This window comes from Phaenicophaeus curvirostris, chromosome 1 (genome assembly GCF_032191515.1).
Source record: "Phaenicophaeus curvirostris isolate KB17595 chromosome 1, BPBGC_Pcur_1.0, whole genome shotgun sequence".
In the NCBI taxonomy this organism is placed as follows: domain Eukaryota; kingdom Metazoa; phylum Chordata; class Aves; order Cuculiformes; family Cuculidae; genus Phaenicophaeus; species Phaenicophaeus curvirostris.
This window is the reverse complement of record NC_091392.1, coordinates 37,637,013-37,656,700: the sequence shown is the minus strand read 5'-3', so window position 1 is coordinate 37,656,700 and position 19,688 is coordinate 37,637,013. Positions and strand designations below refer to the sequence as shown.

The 19,688-nt window shown below is 40.6% G+C and overlaps 1 protein-coding gene across 10 annotated transcripts in view; it reads right to left on the bottom strand.

Moving 5' to 3' along the window:
• ANKS1B (ankyrin repeat and sterile alpha motif domain containing 1B) overlaps positions 1 to 19,688 on the bottom strand; it is a 427,837-nt gene that overhangs the window by 35,963 nt on the left and 372,186 nt on the right. For all 10 annotated transcript variants that reach the window (XM_069852975.1, XM_069852979.1, XM_069852978.1 and 7 more), the window contains 2 exons: positions 17,079 to 17,186; positions 10,990 to 11,169 (listed from right to left, as the gene is read on the bottom strand). In XM_069852975.1, coding sequence (XP_069709076.1) covers positions 10,990 to 11,169; positions 17,079 to 17,186 — 288 coding nt within the window. The remainder of the gene's footprint in view (positions 1 to 10,989; positions 11,170 to 17,078; positions 17,187 to 19,688) is intronic.

The window sequence follows — 19,688 nt, the reverse complement described above, 5'->3', positions numbered from 1 at the left end:
CGAGGCTCTGCCTCCGCTTTTTGAGATATGAGTAGAAGAGAAGGCACTTCCATGTCAGATGCAGCATCCCTAGGCATCTGGTGATCAAAAAAACATAGACCAGTTCTATCGGACACAACTTGCTGAGGTCCTGAAAGGAGTAAAGTAAGGCAGCATGGTACTGTGTGCTAGCAGATGTTATTTCTCCCCAGTGCTAGCAGTGCTGACATGGGTTTGCTGTGATGCCATTGTATTGCACAGCTGGTTCTCACCATCTTGGAATTCTGAAGACAAAGGTGTAACCTTAAATCCTGCTCACCTTGAGGACTTGCCTTTAGGGAAAGGTGGTGTGCCTTGGCTAGATCAGCCCAGAGCCGGTGCCTTTTCCTCACACAGCAGAGGCATGTGGGGTTCTCCCAGCAGTGCTGCCTCTGCAGCTGCATGACTGCTACAGTGACACAGTGATGCTGTGACAGTGGCCCTGCTGTGCTGCAGCATGTAAACACATCAACACACCAGATACATCTATTGGTGCTTTGGTGCTAACTCAGGACCAGGTAATGTGACACAGCAGTAAGTGTGTATGCAAGCTTTAAGTTGCACCATTTTAAAAAAGGAGAGGGAATTAATCCTTTCTTACACATGCTAATGGTAAACCCACCCTGCCCCTCCCTCCCCAGCTCACCTTGTCCCAAGCAAATACACGGATAAGTGCACTACTCCCAGGAGCTATGAGCTCTTAATCTGGTGCCCTTCTCTGACAGGGGGAATTCACATCAATGTACTTCACTTCCCTCTTTCATAGGTTAAAGCAGCAGAAGATGGTCTGTCTTCAAACGCTTTTTAAAAGAAGAGAAGCCAATCTTATTACTTTTAATTCTTCAGAGAAAGAATAGTGCTTAAAAGCAGATGTTCGGAGCCATCACTTGTGAGAGACATATTCTGGGTCCATGTCTTTGCTTCAAGAACTCTTCAAATGAATTGCTTGCATTGCACAGACCTACCTCCAGAATTAAAGATTTGGAAGATCTAGGAATGAGCTAAATCATCTTTAAATACAGGTAGCTTGACCTAGTAAATCAGTAATAAATCAAGCCGACCAGAATAGACTTAGAATTTCCCATGATTGCATGAATACCTACTCAGAAGGGCAGCAGTGCGAAACTCATTACTCAGTTCTGCACTCATTAACGTTTGAATTACTAAGGTACTGAAATGCAGTGCAGATGGAACATTAACTTTCAGAAGGTAATGAATTCAAATTCAGAAACCAACCTTTTCCTTGCACCACTGTAAAAATATTTAGCATTTACAATATACATATTTTATGTCTTCAAAGTATTGAAATTTTTCAATGAATTATAAAACTGCTAGGAGAAATACTTATATTGCATACCCCTGCCAGAAGTACTCATATTGCATACCCCTATGCTGAAGATGAAGGAACCAAGGAAAGGAAAAAGGTTAAGTGAGTATCTGAGGCCAGAAAATAGGCTGTAGAAGGAAGAACTGGAATTAGGCTTTAACCACTCATAATTTTTAGCTCCCCCAACACACGCCCTTAAAAAGAAGGAACATAATTCAATCTGTATATGCACTTCCACGATAATAAACACAAATACACTTCGGCACTTAATACCACTGACAGGTTCTGTGAAAGAGTTTCACAAAGAATATTTTATTAAGTAATATGGTAAAGAAGAGCAAAATATAGCATCACCTATTGCCAGAGTAGTATCAAACGTGCACTTTTCTAATTCTTCCCAAAAGATAAATCCATACGAGTAACAATGCAACAAGAATCTGCTAACATGATACCACATTTTTGTGATAGCTACAGATGTCTCACGCATAAAGATATTCCCATCTAGCCACCATAGGACATAACTCTGATGGGCACGAGGGGCAAAGAGAGGGAGAGAATGGCCTGCACAGGCCCTACCACTTGCTATCCATGATACAAGGAGCTGACTAACGGTGTGAGGAGGGAGGGAGGTGAGGCTCCATGTTACCTGCACTCCACTTATCCATTCCCTTCCCAGCAATCGCAGATCTGAAACAGTCTCCCAATCAATTTCTGACTACCTTTTAAAATAACTATGGACATTTACACTTTTCCTATTTATTTAACTTAACCTGCTTGATTCCAAGAAAACATGTTCACATAAGAAATAACGTTTCTTATTCTTCTTGCCAACTTTCTCTCTGATAGAAGAAAACAGGGCATAATTACTTCACACCTCTGTTGTAAAGTCAGTTGCCAACCATTTTATAAAGTGTTCACGTATTTCCATCTGCTTCAAATCATTATAATTACTCATATATTAGTGGAAAAGCTGTAGGGTAGTGCATATACAAGTCTTCAAGGTCATGGGCTACGTTGGAGACACCTTAGTGTTTCCTAAGGTGAAGAGAACTACTAAAAAGAACTTACTTTAGGCTTCATCCCTATAGACACGGAAGACCTGGTTGATAATCTGAAGACAGAAAGTAAATGTATTGAAAACTATCACAAACCAGTAAGATCGATCATGGACATTGTGTATTTTCTATGGAGAAGAAAGTAGAAAATCAACGGAAAAGAATGCCTGGACAGCATAGGCAAAAGAACAGCAGCTGAGTGGAAGGCAGTCCTCAACAAACTTCATTTGACAGCACTTTAGGAGATGTCAAAGATTTACGTAAACTAGGAGCAATTGTCCTCAGAAAGTCACAGAAGATACTGAAAGGACCAAAGAAAGGCTAAAATAATATTACAGATGGGAGAAAAGGAAGATTCAGAGCATTATAGCCAGCCTAACTGCAGGGACCAGCAAGTCACTAGAAAAATTGTTTAAAAATCCAGTCACCATTGATAGTCCTCAAGGCCTATGAGACCTTCTGACTTTACTCCTGGCCACCTGAAATAAACACTTAGGAATATGTGTAAGTATGTGTGCATGTCTACATCTAGGAAGGATAACAAAGAAAAGGCATGATCTAGCTGTCATGTATTATCTGACAGAGCTTCTATGGGCCAAGAAAAATTTGATTATAATGAAGTTATTCAATATGAATCATTTCAGATCAAATTTCCTTCCTTTGTTGGAAAACTGGCTGACTAAATCAGCAGCAGCAAGGAGAGGCACAGCAGGACTTGGACACTGATTATGCAACTCCTGATGAGGCAACACGTGACATGCCCCACACATAAACTAGCCTAAATCAAAATGTAGTGGTTGTACAAAATGCACAGTTAGAGAATAATTAATGGTATTTAAGCAAAACTGGGCTGGAATATACTGAGGCAATCTGCAATGACCCACTGCAGGCATTGGCTGGAGGAATGCTTAGGCCCTTTAGGAAGAATCCAGAAGTGAGAGTCTTTCCAGAATGGCATAAGAACTGGAAATGTATTTGATGAACATCATAAATCAGTCAGACAAAATTCAGTAAGACTAAAAGTATTCCTTGGGAATATAGAACTATATACACAAATACAATAGTCAATGAATTAGCAGAGTGACTTAACAAGGAGGTGGGGAGAGGACACAAAAAGATCTAAAAGCTTCAGTAAACTTGAAATTATATACAGCGGTCTTGTAAAAAAATAAGCAAATAAATCACAGGATAATTCAGGTTGGAAGGGAGCTCAGAAAGTTTCCATTCAAACCCCAGCTAAAAGCAAGAGCTGTGAGGTGAGACCAGGTTGCCCAGAGCTTCATCCAGTCAGGCCCTGAAAGCCTCCAAGGACAGAGACTGGACAGCCTCCCTGAGCAACCTGTCCCCTGCCTGCCTGTCCTCATGAGGAGAAAGTTTCTCTTGTCATGCAGTCAGCACTTCTCCTCTTTCAGTTCTCATACCCAAAGCTGCCTTTTCTCCAGCCAGCCCTGGTCTCCCAGCCTCCCTCAGAGGGCATGTGCTTCAGCCCATGACCATCTCGGTGGCCCTCTGCTGGACTCCCCTCTCCTAAATAAAGAAGTAGGTATTTAATAAAAGTAGCATATTGTAACTCACGGGAAGAAACTTTTGTGCCATAGGCAGCCACCAGTGAGGTCTTATATGGGGTGGCATCCAGTTTCAGCCACTGCACTTTGAGGATGGAAGCACACTGAGGGAATCCAGGAAAGATTAATAATGACAAACAGAAGTCTAGAAAACACCAGGGCATGGCCCCAACCAGATTAATGTAGCTCCCCAATGGTCCACTCACCCCTAGGCTGGTCTGAGTTGTCGCTGACTCCTGGTCTTCCGCTGCCTTCCCCAACTGTGGCAAGGCCTGCCCTCTCTTGCACTTGCACATCACAGAGTTGTGACATGGGAAGAAGAGGATCTATGAAATGAACTTCTGGACTTATTCCCCTGCCACCTCTTTCACTATATCCCACCGTAGGGCTAAGCCTAGGGAAATTGCTCTCATGTCCTACTGCTGCAGCCCTGGTGAAGCACAGAGGAGAGGAGAGGAAAGGAACAGCAACAAACCGTTCCCTCTGATGTGCATTATCTATCTTGAGAACTTCGGTTCAGTCTAGTTCCAGAAATTAGGAGAATTTTTGATCAAATCCCAGAAAAATCACTCTTGGCATGGTAAACAATCTTTAAAGGTGCAACAGGTGAGAGAAACAAATGAAAATCAGATGAATGAGGCTGTCTAGTCCCTTTTGTAATAGTCATTTCAAATGTTTTAGGATTGTGTGAGAGCAGTTGCGCCTTCTCAATAGATGCTTCTTCCTTGAATATTCCCAGAGCTCTAGGTCCTTTGCATCTCCACCTCTTCCTCCACTCAGAGCCATGCTTTGCACATTTTCCTCCAACAGCAAGAAACTAATAACACAGCTGACACCCTCCTTCATGCAATGGTCATCTTCTCCGATAGGCAGTTTTCATCTGATTTCAATCCAGTAATGCAGGAGTTGGGCTCCTGCTGGGGAGGACCATCTGAGGGTCTTCTCAGAGGTTTGCTAATGCTGTAACTGTCCTGACCAGCTCCTGGAGGGGCAGCTTTACAGCCCCACAACCCCTGGCGAGCAGCTAAGCCTCTTCTGATTGACAACACCCTTTCTGCTGGCACTGCTAGCTACAAGTGTGCCCCAGCCTGTCAGCCTTGCACAAAGCATACAAACTTCTGGACAAATACTGCCACTAAGGATTATGAGACTTTGGTCCCTGACTATTAGACACCATTATCTACACTTTAACCAAAAAAAAGCAATGAAAAAAGTAGGCTCTTTCAGAAAAGCACCTCAAACTCCAAGTAAAACTTTTTTCAGCAGCTCAAAAATATAAATGTTAGATATTAAAATTCAGCTTTAAATCTGAAATATTAAGATTTTCAATAAGAACAGTTAATTTGACAGTAGAAAATAAACTACCTCATTCTCTCCATTTTTCATACAAACTTTCCAATACAGAGCTTTTAGCTCATCAGACTGAGTGTGAAAACCAGTAAATTAATAAAGAATATACATCCCCATCTTGAAAGAACATCTGTCCCCTTCTTGGTGTATTATTTATGGCATTAGTTTGGATCATTAATACCAAGTATAGAAACAGCTTCCTTAATTCCATATGCTGAAGCAGCGTGTAGATATGATCCACATTCCATGGCTTTATTTCTAAAATGCTAGCTTCTGTAATTGTCTTTAAAAAAAAAACGATCTTTCTATTCAGACAGAAGTTACTTAAATGTTTCATAACGTCTTTACCAGACGACTTGTCCATTAAATACACAATATTTGAGAGGTTTACAGATGAAAGTCTGTTGGAAATTACAGTCCAAAATACAGTACTCTGGCATTAATATCTACCTATCTGAACTAAAAAGACAACTGTCAGTAACATCTACACCATGCAACAAAAATATATTCAGTTAAGCATTTTTCTTTGGATGTTAAATTGAAGGCCTTCATAGCTCTATCATCTTTCCATATTAAAAATCAAATGCACCTTAAAACAGGAACCTTTTGTTTGCATTTCACGTACTTGTATTTAAAATTGCTGCCTTTCTGTCCCCAAAATGTACACTATTTCATGCTTATAAAAAATGGAAGTAAGAAACCTTACGAATAAAACCAGAATGAAATAACCTAGACAATGGTGTTTTTGTATTTATCATTCTTAAATCCACTGGTAAAGAATTCTATCATTTTATCAGTAATATCCATCATTCATAAAACACGTTCTTCATTGCTTCTTAGATAATCTCATTTTACACACCAGTATTCTCCTGGTCATATTTTCCTTCATTCACTGTAATCCTTAAATCACTCCAAAGCAGAGAAGGAGACAGGAAAACAAACAGGAAACAAGGAAATTAAAAAAATGCCATGATGTGGTTAAAAGTTTAAAAACTAAAGGTGGGTCTTACAAGACAAATTTTATTTTTGTCTTCTTTGAACCTTCAGTGTCATCTTAGCAAACCTGCAACATCCCTGCATCTTAAGTTTTCTTAGATATAAAATGGAAAACATGATTTTAAACCACATAGCCCCACAGTGCACTGGAAATACGAATGCATCGGTATCTGTGAAGTATTTGGAAGATATTATTGAACTGAAGGCTTATTTTAGAAAGCAGAAAAATTATTTCACAATTTTTATATAAGCCTGCCCTTGCAAATTGTCTCTTGCTTTTATTACACTTTTCCTCTATTGTAGATAAAGAATTTCAGATACTAGCTCCATTTAAATGACTATCTCCTGTGTATTGATCCTGATCTCACAATGAATTACTGTATCTTACAAAATAATGTTAAGAAGCAGAATCCAAATAATCAGGCTAGCTTTATTTCAAACTTACTACCCAGTCATTACAATGACCTTACATTTAAGTTATCCTATATTTTCAAAAAATAAAAAAAAAAAAAAAGAAGTAAGAGCCCTCAGATCGTGAAAACAAGGAATGCAGAAAGGCTTTCTAAATGAAGTCTGAGTTCAGCTTTTCTGGGAAACAACTTCTCCTGCCAGCATTTATGAATAATTTTTCCTGCTCTCTTGAGATCCCTCCTTTAAGACATCCGCCCATCACAGCCCACTGGGGTGCCCTGACTAGGTTTATCCTACCAGAAAGCATAATCTGACTCATTACCTGTTCTTCCTCCCAGAGGCAGACACAGCCCGAAGCTTCCCCCGGAGCCCTAAAGAGGTGCCTGCCCACCACCTCCCAAAATTACAGACTTCTCCCCATCTTGGGGTGCCCTGTAGGGAAAGGAGGTGTCAGCACTGGGGTGCTGCCTGCTCCCGCGTCTCCCTGCCTGCCTGACACCGGAGAGGATGCTTTTGTCCCTTGCTCTCAGCGCAGGGCACTGTGCAGTGCTCTGAACACCACGGTGAGAGGTCTTAAGGACCACAGCGGCTAAAAGCTCCATATGTCACTGGCTGGAGCAATAAACAGCAACAGCCTCAGGGCTGGCAGTCTGGGATATGCTTGCAGCTAGTACTTAAAGTTTCTCTGCTACCTGGAGAATCACACATCCTAGAGATCTGACATTTTAACTGGCGTATTTTTATGAACTTAGCTATGCTTTCTTTTAACCTCCAAAGTTCTTCCCCTAAATATATATTTCCCTCTGCCTCATGATTCCAGGGGTGAATGAAGAGCCCAGTCTCTTCAGTGGGATGACTCCTATTGATTTTGGTTATCAAGTCCTTAGGCTTTGCCTGTATGATTTCAGTTCTATTTTAAAGGTTTCGGTAATCTTAAGAGAAACCTCAGTTATTTTAAACTACGTTAATTTGATCATATTAACCTACAGTCTGCAGGCTCAGAATTCAACATCCACAGTCAAAGATGACTCGGACTTCTCATTCCTTTCTGGATTGTTTTTCCCTTGACAAACCAGCTCACAATATTCTGTATTACCTCTTTTACCTCCTTGGCAAATGTGATTTATCCAAACAGACATCAATGACTTTCAAAGTTGGATGACCAATTGGAAAGTTGGATAACCAAACCTGTTCCAATGGGGAATCTAAATAGGTTAGACCCACTGTTATATTAGGATTTTCTCTTCTTAAGTTGCAAACACTCTGATAGGGAACTGTGAATGAAGGTACATCCATATAAAGTAAATTTAAATCAGAGCTTCCTCCAGAAAATTAAGCGTTGTATTACTTGCAAGCAGATTTGGTTATTGTTTAGAGGATTGTTTAAACCCATATAGCAGATCAAAGGAAAATAGATTTAAACTGATGTGCCCAGGGTCTTAACAAATGCTAGCTGATATCTGGTGCAAAGGTCAACAGGCTTCATGACTTCCATGTAAAAGTCTAGTGAAAACACAGGCCATAGAAAAGATGGAAACAGCATACCGCACCATCTTCTCAAAATATTTTCAGGTTGTAGATTGTAAATTGATAGTTCATGAAAGCAATTCATGAATAAGCTCTCAATACCATGTTAGCCTCTCTCTTTAGGGCCATTAATCTCATCACCAAGAACAAATCTAAAAAACCTTTCAAAAATCACAGCATCAAACACGCCTTTATGCACATCTGTCTACTAGAGCAATCAGTAAACATGCAGATTCATACAGCAGCATGCAAACAGCCTAGCAAATAAAAGCTTAAGACAAAGAACATTCCCAAAACAATTCCAATAATGCCTCTGGATCATTCTGTTTGTGAGAAGTATTCTAGCTGGAAAGATGGACTGGTATCAGCTCAGAAGTTGTTGTTGATCAGACATAAGCCAAAGGAACCTGCAAACTGCAAGGAGGAAGTTGCTAGATAAAAATAAAAAAAAACATGGAGCAGAAGGCTCATGTTAGGAATCAGTCGGATGTCCTTTTTTTTCCAGAATCAATTATTTTACCTTTAATTTCAAAGGATTTCAAAGGGACTTTGGGGGAAAAGATTGAAGGAAATACAGTTCATTTTAGCAAAGCACATACTGCAAAAAAAATAATTTGAAAATCTATTTTTGGGTAGAATGGTTGAAGAAATCTCTGATTAGCCTCTTAATGGGGTGAGTCCAATTTAGTGAGAATGATCACCAGAGGGAGTCATTGACTTTCCCATTAAAGTCAAAGGGAATCTTACATACATGGAGCAGGGGGAAGAGTGCAGAATTTGGTGGCAGAACTGAGAAAGACTCCAAACAGATTGGAGTGTAGAGACTAACACAAACCACTGTTTTATGGATTTCATCTGAATCCATTTTCCTCTTTGGAGTTCCAAAGGATGACTGCTATATTCCACAGTGAAAGTCAGAGAGAAGGCACTGAAGTCATCCATCAGTGGGTACACGCTTCAATAACAACAACAAAAAAAACACCAGCACTTAATAAGTTTTAAAGTGGTTTGGAGTGGTGTAAATACTAAGTGCTCATTTTTCTATTTGGATACAGAACATATTACAGTCCTTCTAGATAAGCAGTTATTAACAGCCCAAAGAAAATCTCCTGATGCCATATATAACAGTGTGTCATACCTCTTGGGAACATCAGGACTTAAGGAAAAGAAAAGAGTGAAAAAGAGACAGGAAGAATTGCTAGTATGTTTTTTGGGGTTCTTTTGTTTCGTTTTTTTTCTTTCAATGTTAGTGACTAAAAGAGGAAGTGAGGCTAGGGATTTGTGAACAAAGTAATAAAATGAACTAAATTGATGAACCAGTTTACTCAGCCATGAGCAAGTGTGTATTTCACGCTGCAACACCCAGAAGTCATGGCCTTCAAAGAAATACTTTCATGATAAGAACCAGGCTTTTCCTTGATGGGCTTCAGCTCAACCTTGTTCTTCCCACAAAATCCCAGCAGACTTTGGTTTGAAAACAAGTTCATTCACAAGGCAACTTTAGCCTTAATTCTGCACAACAAGATCATACAGCAGAATATTAGGAGATTAAAAAAAGGAAAGGAAACAGCACCACCCAACCAAATGCAATTTCACTTCCCTAGAAATGTCCTTTGAACAAATGGAATTCAATTTGTTTCTGTGTTCGGAGGTAACAGCAGCACCTTGTTTGGTTGTTTATTTAATTACTTTTTCTTGTTCATGAAATTAGCTGGGAGACTGCAGCCTTTTGTTCATTATGTTAACCATAACATAGTTATTTGCATAGCTGTTTCCATTTTAAGGCTGAATTTCAGATAGAGGCTCTGTTTTGGGCTGTGGCAGGCAGAGAACTTCTATAAAGCCTCACGCAGGGCAGAATGCAGCAACCAGCTCCTTCGTGGAGTAAGTTGCTTCAGGAGCCACACTGCCTGCCCAACTGCATCTGACAGCAAACCAAAGCCCCATTTCCACCTTGCGCTGCAAAGCAACACGTGGTTTAAGAGCTGGCTATCTTTAATCACATGTACCAAAAAAAGCAGAGCTCATCCTAAAGCCTTTTCACCAACAGGCTGTCCAAGCTTAACTTTACAGCCCTTTAGAATGGTACAAGACATCACTCTGGTCAAAAGTATACTTGATATAAAATTATCAGTACTCGTCTTGTGGTTGGGTGAAAAAAGAGATGGGGGCTACTTTAGGCTTTCTTTCATGAACAGTTTGATTTAACGTCCAGTTCACTCTAGCAGCATTGAAACACTCAAAAGAGTTGCTGCACAGTTAAAAACTTTTTTTAAAAGCTCAAGATATATCCCTAGATAACAAAGTTTAGCAGAATGATGACCTCTCCATTAATAAATGCAGCAATCACCACCCCTCCAGTTCTCTACGTTTCTGGCAGTGAACTGATGAAAGCTTAATTTTTCTAGGCTGCTCAGAAAGTGAGGAATCTGCATCTTCTGACAGAAACAAGAGGCAGAGCCAGTGCTGGTGGGATTCTGCTTACTCTGGTGCACAGGAGACACCTTCCTCTCAGGCTTCAGGCACCTACACACCCCCAAAATTCTATCCTTCAGGAGAAACTGCACACCAACTTCCACTAATTGAAATACAGAGAACTGGAGCAGACAGCTGTGGAAAATTGTCAATCTTCGTAGTTTACAATTCAGCCTTCATACGTGACCCACAGCTACGGTTAGGTTCAGTTCTGTAACCAATCACAGCGAGGCACAGCCTTTAAATGGCATCGTTTTAATCCTACCTGTGCCATCTGCCTCTCCAGCTTTGAACGGGGAATATCATCAAAATAGTTTTCATTTCTTCTTCTCCTTGCATCGCCCTGCATGATAATGTGAGGAACGTCCAGGGAGCCACCAGTGGTGAAAGTGCTTTGGCTAAGTGACGGAGACAACTGAGGAGGAGTGTGGTTACCGCTGGGTTCCTGGAAAGAGAGGAGAAAAATGCAGCATAAGAACAACAGCATATTGCTGACCTCAAACTACACATTTGAAAGTATGTTTGAATTATTCACACACAAAAAAATAGGAACAGTTCCCAAAGTAGAGGTTACTGTAGTAGAACTGTTGAGATTTGCTACGTAAGGTGCTGAGCCCATGTGGAAAGAAAAAAATACACTATTTCCACAAATTGGCAAATTCCCTCTCCAAAACCTCCTTGTGTAATATATACTCCCTTCTAGGACTGCTACAGAGATAAAACAGTGAGTTACTTCTTGTCAAGGCCCAAATAAAGCCATGATTTAAGACTAGCTATTTGTAAGATGAAATACATTCTCACCACTTCTGAGCAGCCACTCTGAGTAGTGAAAGTGATTTGAACTATAGCAACATCTCTTCCTGGAAAAAAAGAAATGCATGAACATTTACAAAATATAGATACTGCGTCTGCAATTTTTATAGGTCTTGCAGAACATCCGTTTAACTTGGAGCACTGGATATCAGAAACAAGCTAAATAACAATTCCTAGAGTGCAGAAAAGCCTCAGAGTACAAATATTGTACCAGGTTTTTCTTGTAATCTCTGCTGAATTGTGACCTTGTACCAATCGAATGTGCAAATACCACAGTGAATTGATACATGAACTCTATCTAATAAACCACTAAAGATGTCCACCCGATCGCACTTTTTACCAGGATCTGTCACCACACTGCGCACAGCCAGCCACCATATGCATGAGCCAGCAGTGTGCCCAGGTGGCCAAGAAAGCCAATGGCATCTTGGCTTGTATCAGAAATGGTGTAACCAGTAGGTCCAGGGAGGCGATTCTCCCTCTGTACTCAGCACTGGTGAGACTGCACCTCGAATAGTGTGTTCAGTTCTGGGCCCCTCACAACAAGAAGGATGTTGAGGCTCTGGGGTGAGTCCAGAGAAGAGCGATGAAGCTGGTGAAGGGGCTGGAGAACAAGTCTTACAAGGAGCAACTGAGAGAGCTGGGGTTGTTTAGCCTGGAGAAGAGGAGGCTGAGGGGAGACCTTATTGCTCTCTACAACTACCCGAAGGGAGGTTGTGGGGAGGAGGGAGCTGGCCTCTTCTCCCAAGTGACAGGGCACAGGACAAGAGGGAATGGCCTCAAGCTCTGCCAGGGGAGGTTCAGGCTGGACATAAGGAAAAACTTTTACACAGAAAGGGTCATTAGGTAATGGAACGGTCTGCCCAGGGAGGTGGTTGACTCGCCTTCCCTGGAGGTGTTTAAGGTGCGGGTGGATGAGGTACTGAGGGCATGGTTTAGAGATTGGTAGGAATGGTTGGACTCGATGTTCTGGTGGGTCTCTTCCAACCTGGTGATTCTATGATTCTATGTTTAGAAACACCTGTCCTCATGCACATCACATTACTTGTTCAAATACCAATTACAAATGTCGATGCTTAGCTCCTCTATTCAACACTGCCCTGGAGATTACAATTGGCAGGAGCAGAGCTACAGTGTACGGCCCAGCCACTGTGCGCGCATTCCATCCCAGTGTGGACCGTAAACCACTGTCATAGCAACTGGATGGGGTAACATGTTCCACTCTCATGATGGAGGTTACTGGGCCCAATTTATCTGACAATCCAGATTTCTCTGATAGTAAGTTCTTCGGAGGCAGAGCATACCCAGGAGCGTGTTTGCACAGCGCAGACCTTGTCTAAATTACCTGTTGCTGAAATGCTGTATTTCACTGCTCAACAACAAAAAGGGACTTGAAGATATTAAAGGAAGCAAAGATCTGCTCCAGTGTGCATGGAAGGTAAAAAAACCTGCCTTTTTATTTAAAGAAAGAATCAAAGTGGATATTTCATGCATGATTACATTGAAGCAAACATAATTCTGAAAAACATCAAGGTATTTTATGCTGTTAAGAAGCAAGATCTGGTGTGGGAAATCAGCGAGCTGTAATGTCTTCCAAATGGAAGGGAAAGTTTCAATTCTCTGTATGTGCCCAAGTGATATTAACATCCAACATTAATATTTGAAGTGTAGGAGTCTACTGGACATTATTCCTTGCAATCACAGTAACCGATTAGTATTTTCCATGTTGGTTGACTAAAATCAGGGATATATAGTTGATTAGCAACTTTTAATAATCACGGAATTTTATGGTTTTTAATTCTCTGGTTTTCCTATGATCTGAGACAAGCACTTGACATTTCCCAGGGCAAAGAAAGGAGTGTTTTCCTCTTAGGAATAGTCTTTTTCCCTCCTTCACAAAAATCCACCTACATTTGGCCCAGTTAAAAGCTGCTGAAAAGCTGTAGTCTGCACATGCTCTCAAGATTTGGTGAGGCATAATCTTTAAAACCTACCCTCCGCCAGCTCACCTCTGGCTAGATGATGCACATGCCTCTGCCCTGAAAATAACCCGAGTACAGGTGCACCAAACAATATTATTTCTCATGACTACTACCTGCCGCTCCAGCCAGGTAGGTAACCTCTATTTGCTCCAAATTCACCCACTGTTAGCAGACTGATAGGGCCATCAGCACATCAAAATGACAGATGACCATGCAACGCACATACAGATTCCAGCTCTCATCGAGCTTTTAATATTTTATCTAAATTCATATAAAGAGGAAATTCACTTGGAGATCTATATTGGAAGACTGTTGGCAAGGCAATACAGACAAGAATTACAAAGTCAAGAAATAAAAGATATACGGTGCCTTTGCATTATGGAACAGTATGTAATTGTATGATTTTATGCTATTTTCTCAAAATTGTCCTTCACAGCACAGATGGATCCTCAACTGTGCAGCATGTTGTCATATCCTCAGCACTGTGTTATCATTAGTTATCATGTAGTCACTATTTTATTCTCACCTTGTTTCATGGCCCCAAACCCCTTCCCTAAACTCTGTTCAGATCCTGCTCTGAAGATAGGATGACTAATATCATCATTTCCATGATGCTCATAAGTGCTTTACAAATGTAAATCAATTTATTTTCACCATGCCCTGTGACTTCTGGCATTTTATAATCACTGCATTAGTGCGGGGGACCCGAGTAACACAGACAAAGGTTAAAAAATATCAGTCACTTTGGATGCCTAATTACAATATCTATTGCCTGATTTTCCAAGTGCTTGTATCCAAAGCACCACTTCTATTGATCTAATTTACAGCACTGTGTGCTCAGCACTTGTATAAATCAGACTCCAGACTCCAGTCAAATATGGAGGATGCTGGCAACATACAATTAGTGACTGTTTATGAGGCAATTACCTAAATAACTTACCAAGTGTTATCCAAGGGCTTTGTGGCAAAAGCAGGCGCAAATCTGTACTTTCATAACTACAGCTATTCCTTTAATCATGAGTTTCTAACCCATTCTTCCTTCATTCCTCTTCCTCACTTCATATCTGCTTTCTCATCTCCTTAAAAAATCTGCAGACCAGGTATGGATGCCTGTGCAGGTGCTATCATGTCCTTAGTACCATGCTGCTGTTAGTCACCAGGTATTCATATCATGTTCCACTCTGCAGTGAATGCACGGATACATGCCCTGCAGGGATGCCTGATCATATATTTCAGTACCGATATCTGCTTAATCCCCATCTCTCAGTCCTGCCAGTCACGTAAAGCTGGAACCACACTGGTCAAGGCTGGAGGGAGCTTAAGAGATCTTTCCTCAGGCTGCCTAGGCACACTTCATGTTCTACAGATTTGTCTAAACAGTTCCTAAAAACAGGAATTCTCTCTAGTGAATTAATTCTTGTGTTAAACTACCATTATTATTGCAACGCTTCCCCAGATTTTCAGCCTAAATTGTTGCTCCTTCAGTTTAAATTCCAGCCTCCTGTGCTGACCAAATGAAGGGGTTCCATGAATAACTCAAAACCTGGTCCTGTAATGAAAGGTTATAATGCACACAAGAAAGGAAAGCAAGATTGCACAGGTAACTTGAGATCTTATTATTTTCTAACTTTTGAGTATATGACTTAGATATCAGAATAACTTTTCCTTAGTACCTACTTATTGTGAGAATAACAAAGTTTGTGGATATTTATCATGTTGGTCGCTGTTCCTCATGATTTAAACGCTTTTTTCCTTTGAAGTATTTTAAAAGCTAATAAAAAAAGAGTCAAAAAAGATGAAGTGCCAGCCATGCTTAGGCTGATCTAGGGACATAAAAAGTGGACTCTTTAAACAACAAACTGTCTTTTCTATTATCTAGAGCAACCTGATCTAGTGAAAAGGACCCATTGTCCACGGCAGGGGGGCTGGAACTAGATGATCTTTAACATCTCTTCCAACCCAAAACATTACATTCTATATAAATTGATCTTCTAGTAGAGCAAGCAGTTTATTTAAACCGATTTTCAAGCTGAAAAAAATTGCAAACTACAAACTAAATACTATGTCCTCATTTCATGTGAAACAACAAAGTAGCAGCTGATGGGAAAGTAAAACTTAATCCAAACTCATGTCCACCTCTTCAGGATTCTTTGTGAAGATTCCAATACCACAAGGTGATGAGTGACATTTAGCACTTGGCCACAACAGTGGCTCTTGCTGTGGAGCAGCAGACTACTATTTATCATTTTGGCCACAGATGGAGAACAGCCAGTTTTCTCTTCACTATTAACTGAGAATATAAAGTCCTAACCAATAATACAGGCTGTGGAAACTTTCCCACCTGCTGAAGAGGAACTAATTCCCCAGTCCAGAGCACTGAAAGTTCTGAGCAAAAATGTGCGATTTTCAAATTATTCTTCTCTCCTGGGAGTGTTTTAACACCTGCCATGCATCAGGAATCTTTCACATAATACATATAAAAAAACTCACAAGAAAAATACCCACATGCTTGTGCAATGTCCCTTAGAGCAGGCTGTTATAGACTTGCGAGACCTTTTGCAACATGGCATCAGGAACGGGCTGAATTTGGGGGAATATCTAAAATGTTTATACATGGCATCTAAGATAAAGCACTGTGAAAACAGGCTGGTCACAGAAATTTTAAGTGTATGTGAAAATAAGCCCTCATTCTGTCTTTCCCTATTTCTCTTTATACCAGGAAACTTAACTTGGGAGCACGGACACTCTCTGACATTTGGAAACTTAGTCCCAAATGAGATTCCAGTCAGAAATGCAGCCCTGTGAAAATAATCAGACTCAATCAAATGCAAAAGGTGTGACCTAAAATATAAAAATAAAAAGTGTTGATACGAACTCCTTTGGAGAAAACACAGTAGGAAGGGGTCATCAGACCACATCTAGGTAAGGATAACAGACAGCAAGGAAGCAAGGACATTGCATATGAGAAACCCAGAGAAGGTGGTATAATGAGAGGACATTAAATCTGGTCAAGTGTGGAAAAAACCCAGGGACATTGCCACAAAGTATCTGAAATGGGGAATACAAATTAAAGCCACAAAACTTTTGCTACCCTGAAACGTCTTAATTACATTTGATTTCAACAATTTAAAGAGGCTCTCTTTACAAAAGTGCAAGCATTTGAAAATGTGAAAGGAAAATGGTAAGTCTCCCTCGGCAATATTGATCAGCTGAGCTGGGATTCCTGTGGACAAATGTAGACATGCAGCTTGTACACACCTGGTCCTGAGCTAGTGTCTTGAGCAAAGAAGATAAGTAGTATCTTGGAAATACCAACTTATCTCATCTTAAGGTAGACATCTAAAACAGGTCACATGAATCACCCTGTAAAAATGTGAATTATTTCTGCTAGCTATATAGTGAGGTGTGACTGAGCAGATCACCCTAAGACATCAACAGTGTAAACTCCTGAAGTGAATTAAGCTGAACCCCCTTTGAGGAAGCCATTGTTTTCATGTGAATGTTATGGAACGCTTGGTGACATTTTGAGAAATGCAAACAAATTCTCATGGGCACTCACCCTGAGGGTTATTGACCGAGGTGGTTTCTGAGGAGGATCTTCGTGAAGCCTGTCTCCCAAAGATGCCAGAACACGCTTTCGGTGGCCAATCAAGCTAATTTTTAAAACCTGAAATAATAATAAAGGAATACTTTGTTAAAAAGAACACATTGTAATCATGAAATGAAGATCCATTTAAAGTGAAGCCATTTTCTCTTTAAACCTTTTAACAAGACAGTCCACTCCACAGGCTAAGCAGACAGAGCAGTACAAGGCAAACAATTAGCAGAGAGAATGAGAAGTGAGATCAAACAGAGGAAAAGACCTGTAAAATGAAGGAAGAAAGCAGAGCAAATATAGATGTGGAAAACTGGGAAAAAAACCCAAAAGACCCATAAATGAATGAGGAGAAAAGGAAAAGAAGGCAGCAGAGTGGGAGCAAAAACAAGGGAAGGGAACGAGAAGACTGGAAAAGGAAACGTAGAGGTGCAGGCAAATAGAGAGTAATGAATATTAAAGGGATTCATGGGATGGATAAGGAAGACAGTGAGGAATAGTAAGAAAATGCTTAAAGAGGGCAAGAGAGGAAGAAAGGAACTGCACAATGAATAATTGTTATCACTCTTAAACGTATTCACCATGCCTTTCACAGGTAGTCTCAAAGTGACACATACAGTTCATATTATCATGTAGAATCATCCTTGTGTAAGGAACACAGGGTGGACAACCTTTGTCCTGGAGGTCTATTACTTTTATCAGATGCAATGAAAAAAAATCTCTCTTGCGCACAGATGTGACCATCAGTGGGTAAGTTCAAATACCTTGTGCTTGTCCAAACTCCAGAATGCTGCCAAAAAGGTGTTCCAAATTTACTGCAACTACTCCCCATTTATATCTCACAGTGTCCCTGCCACATAAAAAGCCAGCACTGCTCTCAAGAAAACAGAGAGGGCAGAAACAACAAGTCAGAAACTTAAGCACTAGTGGAAAAATCATATTTCAATGCTATTCTTTAATGGGTACAATGGCTTCAAAGTGTAAAGCAGCTCCAACTGTAGATGCAAGCCTCTGTTCTGCAAACAGCAGTGTCCTCATGTAACTCTTCCAGACTGTATATTTGGTTTCATACACCAGAGCTGCCTCTCAGAAGACAGTACTTCCCACTATATTTAGGACCACCGTGTGTCAACACCCTCCAGTCAAGAGGAATTTCTTACTCAACCTAGAAAAAGCAACAGTCCCCCCAAAATTCTGAAACTGCTACCTCTTAGGTGAACAAACACCTCAGCTTAAGGAGTATCACTACTAAAGAGCTAACATTCATTAGCACAAACAAAACCCAAACCTCAGCAACTCTTCTACATCTCTCAGATCTCAGGATATGGTACAGCAACACACCCTCATTGTTCTGGTGGATAAACTCCTGCCAATCCATGGGCACGTGAAGTTGTTCACTTCCTCTGTCTCTGTACTGTCTGATACTGTTAGATATTAGCAGCAACTTGTTTGCCCGTATCTACAAAGCGAGGGGCTACGACATGAAATGGATTACAACCTTCCTCTGAGAGGCAACTTACTGGGTTGCTGCAGACTCTGCAGCTCAACAGCAGACCCAAGTTGCAGAGTCCCACATGCCTTCTATGTGCTCTATTAGTCTAAATCTAGAGGAGTGTAAGTGAAGCTGAGATGGCGCGGCACAAAGAAAAATGCTGGAGGCACGCAGGAGACTTAGTTATGTATTCAGTTTACACTGAATGTTAAACACAGTTTATCTCCGTATTTAACTATATGAAACACGTGGATGAACTACAACTGCTTTAAGCATTGCTCAGGTAATACACTTCAGTGAACTGGCTGCTTTCATTATGCTTTCCCAATCATCAAGAGCATTTACCCAGAGGTTTTTAAGTAACGCTACAGTTCCTGGGTTGTTTCAAGGTCCTCAGCGCCCTGACTGCCTTATTAGCTATATCAAACCACACAAAGCAATTCTCTTCAACTTCACAGAGCTGTTGAACAACAGGGGAGAAAAGGACACAAGTCTTGAGGGATTTTGCACATAAGAGATCAGCAGATAGGTCTAAATGGTTTTATTATTTCAACAACTGTGCTCAATTTGAAAGCAATACATATCCTTGAACACTAAAAGCACTGCTAAGCTTATTCCACATTTTGTTTTTCTATTAAATAGTGGGCATCTCAAATCTGAAGCGGTAGGGATTTAAAGATGCAGCCTATAGAAACAGATGATCCCCAGTCAACAGGCAGAAGGAGCCCAGTCTCATCTGGACCACATACCTGGTTGACTGAAGACAGCTGTATGCTCCTGGAAATGGACTCCCTAGTAATTTTCTTACCTGTAACACAACTTACCAATAGAAAATACTGCTTACTGAAACTCTTCTGTATTTGAGTTATGAGAGTTTAACAAACACACTGAAATTCTGAAAACTTGTTCTGTGATGGATTATCCTTGACAGCATTTATCAAAAATGTCAAATATCACAAATATAGGTCAACGGTGTGCAACGAAGTTGCCTAAAGCAGTATTTAGAAATATCTTAATGCTGTGTATCACATAACCTTTAAGAGTCTCGCACTTATTCAACCCACAAGTTAGTTCCCCATGAT